The following is a 7,712-nucleotide window of genomic DNA, read 5'->3' on the forward strand; positions in this document are numbered from 1 at the left end:
GACCCATAGGCCGGCCGAAGCCCATCATTTACCTCTAAAACCTCCCGGCTCCCGCTCAATTCAAGCAAATCCCACTCTCCCCAAAACACTCTCTCTCTCTCTCTCTCTCTCTCTCAGACCCAAATTCCAATTGAAGCAGACCAAAGCAAACCCCTTTTGGCGAAAATGAGAGAAGAAGAGATAGAAAAGCTTCGTGGGGTAGTGAGGGACTGCGTGACCAAGCACCTCTACTCCTCCGCCATATTCTTCGCTGATAAAGTCGCTGCCTTTACCAATGACCCTGCTGATATCTACATGCAGGCTCAGGCTCTCTTTCTCGGCCGCCATTATCGACGAGCCTACCACCTCCTCAATGCCTCCCAGATCGTTCTCCGTGACCTCCGATTTCGTTACCTCGCTGCAAAGTGCCTTGTGAGTCTCTTGCTGTTGAAATCAGGAAATAGGTTCTCTTTGTTTGCTGATTTAGTTCAATGTTTTTGCTTGTAATGGGGTTTCCATTTGTGGGTTGTGGGTTTCTTAGTTGGGTTTTGTTTCACTTTAGTATGCGGTTGTAGAAGAAACGAAAAATGGATTTACCTCTCTCTCTTTTCAGCGCATTGTATCAATCAAATAATCTCTTTTCAGTTCACCTCTCTCTCTCTCTCTCTCTCTCTCTCTCTTTCTCACACACACACGCGCACTCTCTCTCTCCACATGTTTTCTTTTTTCCTTTTCATTATCTTTTCGGACAGTTACGACAATTGACAGTCTTCAGCTCCTAATTTGGCTCCATGAAGTCTTTTTCTAGGTTAATAGGACTGACTAGTCCATTTCTTTCATGTCCGTGTTTAATCAGGAGGAGCTGAAGGAGTGGGATCAATGCATATTAATGCTTGACGATGCCAAAGTGGATGAACACGGGAATCTGAATGACACAAAGGATTCAAATATCATGTACTTGGATAAAGATGGCGAAGATCATGAGATCAATGTAAGATTCTCTCTCTCTCTCTCCTACCCCCCTCCTCTCTCTCTTTTGTAAGCATTGCTATATGAAAACTTGGCTGGCAACAGTTTTTAATGTTCTACCTTTAGACAATACTATGGGTTTATTGTGCTACTGTCTTTGTCTCTAAGTTGGTTTCATTGTAGTATTTATCTGCTTAATTCATTTGCCATACTGAGTATCTACGGTTGGAGTCAATGAATATCTGAGTTTTCATTGTTGATGGCATGTTTTAGGCTCTTGAACATTTTTGCTTGTATAAGTTTCTAGTCATGAAATGTGTTATTCCTATCTTGCAACAGATATCTTCTGCAATATGCTTTTTACGTGGTAAGGCATATGAAGCATTGGAAAACCATGTCCAGGCCCGGCATTGGTAAGTTGTTTCTGTGACTTAGCCTAATCATGTAATTTCTTAAGAGGTGTGTGTCTGTTTCAGTGTGTTTTTGGGAAAAATTAATGATATCCTCTGTAGTTTTTAACGAGTTGTGAAACTTTAACTAAATGTTGATCTTGTGGATAGAGAATAATATGATTTCTGTAGGTGTGACATCTATTTAGAAAAGCATATATTTGGAACGGATCCTTTAACGTGTTCTTTTTGCTCTAATTCTTTCAAGGTACAAAGCTGCTATCAAAGCCGATCCCTTATGTTATGAGGTATGTATTTGATCTATTAGCCTACCAAAATAATTTTTTGTCTTCTCTAACATTTATGGCCACCAAAAGCGGGGAGGGGAAATAGCATTCCCTACAAAAGGATTAAAATTTCTAAAGTAACAAATTAAGAAACTGTTTTATCATTCCAAACATGCTTAAAATACTTGGAATCTTCTATCACTTGATTTTTTTAAAGGTTTCGTAGTAGTTCACTTATGGAAGCATTACTCATAAGTTAGATAGAATCATTTTTGTATGGGGAAATAAATTTCATCTGGAAAATAGAGAGACCCACGTGAGAGCGTTAGGCAAAACATTGAGCTCTGTAGCATTTTCATTGTCATCCTTCAAACTTTTTCTAATGTCTTTATTTATTCCTTTTCAGGCATTGGAATGCCTTATTGAAAATCACATGCTTACATATGAGGAAGGTTAGAATCACCAAAATAATACTTTTCTTTTAATCATGTGTGCTTGTTATTGAAGGAAGTAACATCATGGATTTTGATACTATTTCTATGTAATTGCTGAAATCTAATTTGGGCTTCTGGTACTTTCATATTTTTGTTGATCCATAGATTGGATTGTAGTGTTTCCTCTGCATTTCTTAAAAAATTTATTCCACTAATGACGGGGATGGTTCCCTTCTTAAACCTTTTGATTTGCTGCTGAGTTTCAGAGGCAAGTCTACTTGCGTCATTACAATTTGGTCCTGAAGATGGATGGCTCTCATCATTCTACTCATGCTTAATTAAAAAGGTAAACAGAAAGCCATTTCAGTATGTCAGACTTCAAATGTCGAACATAGAGAAGGCATCTTACATCTGAATATTTTTTTAATTAATATAGATCACTGTACAAACATAAAGTAACAATATCTTTTCCTGTGCTCTCATCAGTCTTTCTCCTTTTTGTGTTTTCCAGTACGACAAAGAAAATGTTGTAGAAGCAAAATTCAGAGAACTTGAAAAAGAGAAGTGTAATAGTAACACTTCTGATCCATCCTTCTTTCGTACTCTGAAAACCAACACTGACCTTCTTGCCTGCAAAGCTGAATACTACCATCAGTGTGGTGAATATCAAAAATGCTTTGAGCTAACTTCTGTGTAAGTTGGCAACTGGTTTGGAATAAATTACAACAACAACCCACACATTAGATGCTATTTCCCCCCAATAATTTATGTGTTTCATTTTTGATTTAACAGACTACTTGAAAAAGACCCTTTCCATTTGAAGAGTACATTGGTGCATCTAGCAGCTGCTATGGAACTTGGGCATTCAAATGAGCTCTATCTTATGGCATGCAATTTAGTGAAGGACTATCCTCAAAAGTGAGAGTGGTTGAAACACTTATTAATTGAGTCACTATCGTACAATTTGAAAGTACATCCATAAATGCGTACACATATTTTATGGTATGCGGACATGCAATCTGGATTGCATTTACCAGTGGTTTGGGGGATCTGGTAACTCTGATTTGAGATGCCACTTGAAAGATTGATTTTTGGGTTTTTTTAAAGGATCTATGTTTTGTTGCTTGTGCAATTCATCTAGTTCATTACTTTATCAGGTTTATTCTCTTGCTAGGGCCTTATCATGGTTTGCCGTTGGATGTTACTATTATTGTATAAAAAAGTATGCTGAGTCACACCGTTATTTCAGGTAACTTCATCACGATTAGTAATGCTGTTAAAAACGAAATGTATACACTTAACTGTATTTCTAGTTGCTCATTTTCTCCGATGTTGAATTGTGATATTTTGGTATTGAGTGGTTTAAAGTTTCTGCATTTACTGGTTTAAGATCCTTTGATTGGGACATATTATTTTTTCTATATATTTTGAAGGCTTTGTTATGCAGTTATGTTGTGTATCTGAGAAATTAGGTTATGATCATTCTTTTCCCTCAGCTTTCCCTGATATTCAAATGTTGTTCAAGGTGGAGTTCTTACTAAGTTCAAAACCTTGTTGCCTGATAAATAGCCTTCATGTCACAATGGATGTTTTAGATTACTTAATGTGGATTCTGTTGGACTATATAGGGATTGCATTTAGTTAGGCTCATAAACTCATTTAACCTCGTACCAGTTGTTACCACATTGATCTTTAAATATCTTTATGCTGGTTATCTTACTGCAAATATTTACATTGCTTTGTGTCATTCATCTATTAATAGGCTTTTTATACGTTTAGACTCTGGACCAAATCCTGGTTTAAATTTGATTTAGTCCTGCTGAACATGGGCTGCTGCTTGCTCCTTCATTTGGTGACAGACATTTGGAGCAATTATCCGGAACCATAATATACTTAAAAATAATTTGAAATGATAACTGTAGCAAGGATTTTTGTTACTTATGTGCTGCAATATTTTGAATCATTACTGATCTCTTTTGGCTCCATTCTACACTACAGCAAGGCTACCAGTCTAGATGGGACCTTTCCACCTGCTTGGATTGGATATGGGAATGCTTATGCTGCTAAAGAAGAGGGTGATCAAGCAATGTCAGCTTATCGCACTGCTGCTCGTTTGTTTCCAGGGTAATTTATGTGTCTTCCGGTCTCTTATGGTTTTCTGTTACCTTGAATTTTTTTTCTTCTTACGCTCATGTACATTACCTGTGCTTGATTATTTTCTAAAGAGAACCTTTGGATATTTCTTTATCTGTATCATTCTCTTTTATATTGTTTCTATTCTTGGTTACTTGTGGTATTGTTTGTGTATGCTTTTTCTACCATGCCCACTTCTAGAATTGCTTTGCCAGTAACCAAGAAAACATCAATAGAAGTCCACCACCCATACAACACTTCAAAAAAAAGAAAGAATGAAACTGTGAACCATCACCTAATTTCTATGTTTCTCTCTTCTCTCTCTCTATCTCTATATATACCTACCTGTGCACATTTGTTAATGGCATCGGAGTGAAAACGTTTTACAAGAAAAAGGTCAAGAGCACAGCAAAGGTATAGGTGTTGAGAGTTCAAAAAGTTCAAAATGAATTTCTAATGATCTTAATCAGAATATTTTGAATGAAACTTTTCAAATGTTTTGCAATTAGATCTGAAACATATTTTGTGTGTGTAATATTTAAGCATGTTTTCATTTTTTCATTCAGATATCAGATTTTGCCACAATTTAACTTTTACAAAAGTGAAAAAGAAAAGGTCTTAGCACTAACTTTGGTGTATTCATTGCCTCTCTGTTAAACTCATTGTCTTATGTTTATGGTCATTATCATGGCTGCAAACCTACCTAGTATAGTATTTCATCTGTCTCTTTTGTCCAATGGTCCATAGTTTAAGTCCTCTTATTATGTATGAATTGTCTTTTACAGGTCTTGATATTCTCTTATTCCAGGTGTCATTTACCAACTTTGTACATTGGGATGGAGTACATGCGAACCAACAGCTTTAAGCTTGCTGAGCAGGTAACTTACAGTTCTGTAAACCACTTACTTGTTGCCGTTTGTGATCTTGACTTTGGTCCAGAAATGTGAAATAATCCACATCTATATCATCATACAAGGGAAGCCCTGAATTTTGGTGGCACATTTATTTCATGAGTTTCTACCTTATCTCTTACCCATTAAGTCTCAAAAACAATTCTTTATATTAAATGATTATGCATTTCCCACCTAAAAACAATGGATTCTGTAACTTGTTATTTTGTTTATCATACCATAAAAGGACTGATATTGCCTCTTTGCTTTTTAGTTTTTTATGCAGGCAAAGACCACTTGCCCATCAGATCCACTAGTATATAATGAACTTGGTGTTGTTGCTTATCATTTGAAGGAGTAAGTACAGCACGCTAAAAAATGCAACCTTAAACAATGAACATTAGAGATAAGTTTGTAATGACATTTTAAAAGGCTGACCATGTATTTCTAATTGTTTACAAATAAGGACCATATGGGCAAAATTTTCTTGTGTAACAAATAAAATGTGATATTCTGTTGCAAATTACTATAACTCTACCATGCTATAACCATGCTATAACAGTGGGATAAGTAATCAAGTGGCCCAAAGTGGTATAGTTATCTGGAGGACTAGTGCTTCGTTTTTCTCAGTCATATTTATTCTCTTACGATTATATGTAAGTTGTAGCTTGCTGAACAGATTGTGGTGATAGTTGGTTGTTTTCTTATCATACCCACACTGTTAATTTTCGGGTGCGATCCTTAAAATTGCATAAGTGGTCCTATGATGGATCCAGAAAGAAAAATTATTGTGAACGCTAATGAAAACCAAAGGAAAGCTATGCTCAGAATAGGTAAATTAAAGCTTCCTACAAATAGACATCAAATTCTAATTAGCCCAAACAGGATTTCCAGAAGGGGAAGTAGTGTTTATAATTTAAAGAAAGGGAAATAGTGATCACTAGCATAGTGTCAATTGACTTGAGAATTTTTAAAATTTGGGGCCCTTATTTTGTATAATAATTGTTTAGCTCATTTATATTGCTACAGCATGAAGTTTATGATATTCTGTCATTTATGTGGACTATTAGGTTGTATTATCAAATCTTTTGCATGTTTATTTACCTCTTTAGACTGTTCTGTTCGCTGACCATTTGTCATAAATATTCCTTTAAGCCATACCTGTCTCATTTGTACTAAGTGATTTTTGATGAATCTCTGTCTTTTCATACAGGTATAACAAAGCTGTGTGGTGGTTTGAGAAAACTTTGGCTCAAATTCCTTCCCCTTTAAGCGAAATGTGGGAACCAACTGTGGTTAATCTCGCTCATGCATACAGAAAACTGAAGTACGTCTTTTATTTGATTATAGTTTCTAGCATTTCTTTTGTTGGTTCCTTCTGAGGGCTTGAGGATATACAGTGTCTTTAATTATTTTCTGCTCCAGTTTTTTTTAATTTTTACTAGGAGATTATTGTATCTTTGATTTGTGGGGTTGAGAGAATGTTCTATGGTTGCTTGGATTTTTTATAGCTTTTTAATATAGCTGTCTACTATTTATCTTGGTGCTTTTAATTTCCTACAAAGAATATTTCCTTTGCCCTAATTAGATAAACCTTACTCTCTGTCAGGATGTACAATGAAGCTATTTCATACTATGAGAAAGCACTTGCATTGTCAACCAGAAGTGTGAGTACTTATGCAGGTCTTGCATATGCTTACCATTTACAGGTATCTAAAGTTATCAATTACTTTATGTATTATTAGCGAAGAGTTCTTTCATTTGAAGTGGATTGTGAAAAACTGATGTCCCACTTTCTGACTCAGCTTATACTCAGGTTATAAGCTTGTGTTCAAACACTGAAATGTGAAAAAGAGTGTATATGTGTCTTTCATCTCCGTCCATTGTGGTCACAATACTTGATGTTTCTTTTCGTTCTTGTTTTCACTGTTGTGCAGGATAATTTTACTGCAGCGATTACATACTATCATAAAGTGAGTAATTATTCTCTCTACTAAAAGTTGAATGACTGTATATGGTTAAGTGAATAGGAAATTAGATGTGTTGCTTTAAGAATCTTAAAAGGATTTTTTTGTTGTGTTTTTTTGTTGTTGCATAATTTATGATGTTCAAAATATTTATGTGGTTTATGCTCCGTGATAATAAACTTTAAATGCACGGAGCCATTAAAATTTCTGTAGGATGCCTTCATGCCCAAAGATGCTTTGACGGGCCTGGAGTGCATCTCTTTTTCAGATGCTTATAGTGTTTGAGTTATATGGAATTCTTCTAATTGTAGAAGAAAGTATGATAATGGCATAGGTATTAATCTGTTTTCCTTTGTTCATTTTCCTGAGCAGGCTCTATGGCTACAACCTGATGATCATTTTTGCACTGAAATGTTAAGTTTGGCTTTAGCAGATGAAGCCCGTGGACCACAGAAATGATTTTCGATGGAATTAGGCTTAATTATGTTTCGTGATACTCGTACTTAAGCGTGTGTATTGTATGTGCAATAGATACCCCAATGCCTTGGATTAGATTAGGTGATGTAATATCTTAATTTTATTCTTGTATCAACATAATGTCAGCTGGGACCTGTAATTAATCAACGGTTGATAGTTGAAAAATAGGTTCATGGCAGTTTATTCA

General features: G+C 35.6%; 1 protein-coding gene across 2 annotated transcripts; it reads left to right on the forward strand.

The window, feature by feature from the left end:
* On the forward strand, positions 1-7,712 carry APC6 (anaphase promoting complex 6). Of its 2 annotated transcripts, XM_008228177.3 has the most exons (16): positions 1-411; positions 836-970; positions 1,288-1,361; positions 1,606-1,645; positions 2,031-2,076; positions 2,325-2,404; positions 2,570-2,751; positions 2,851-2,976; positions 3,233-3,307; positions 4,057-4,182; positions 5,000-5,069; positions 5,356-5,438; positions 6,295-6,408; positions 6,691-6,790; positions 7,019-7,054; positions 7,421-7,712. In XM_008228177.3, exons 1-16 carry the CDS (start codon positions 166-168, stop codon positions 7,505-7,507), a joined length of 1,620 nt encoding a protein of 539 aa, XP_008226399.1. In that variant the 5' UTR covers positions 1-165; the 3' UTR covers positions 7,508-7,712. The 2 variants fall into 2 exon arrangements, with proteins under 2 accessions (XP_008226399.1, XP_088904207.1); XM_089048081.1 differs by lacking the exon at positions 3,233-3,307 and having other exon boundaries at positions 59-411.

Source organism: Prunus mume, linkage group LG3 (assembly GCF_029339155.1).
Source record: "Prunus mume cultivar Tortuosa linkage group LG3, ASM2933915v1, whole genome shotgun sequence".
Taxonomy (NCBI): Eukaryota; Viridiplantae; Streptophyta; class Magnoliopsida; order Rosales; family Rosaceae; genus Prunus; species Prunus mume.

Excerpts from the sequence above, each read along its gene's own strand:
- APC6 (XM_008228177.3), top strand. The coding sequence starts at position 166 with ATGAGAGAAGAAGAGATAGAAAAGCTTCGTGGGGTAGTGAGGGACTGC. Across the intron at positions 2,977-3,232 it reads GTGAAGGACTATCCTCAAAA|GGCCTTATCATGGTTTGCCG; the intron begins GTGAGAGTGGTT and ends TTCTCTTGCTAG. Across the intron at positions 3,308-4,056 it reads GAGTCACACCGTTATTTCAG|CAAGGCTACCAGTCTAGATG; the intron begins GTAACTTCATCA and ends TCTACACTACAG.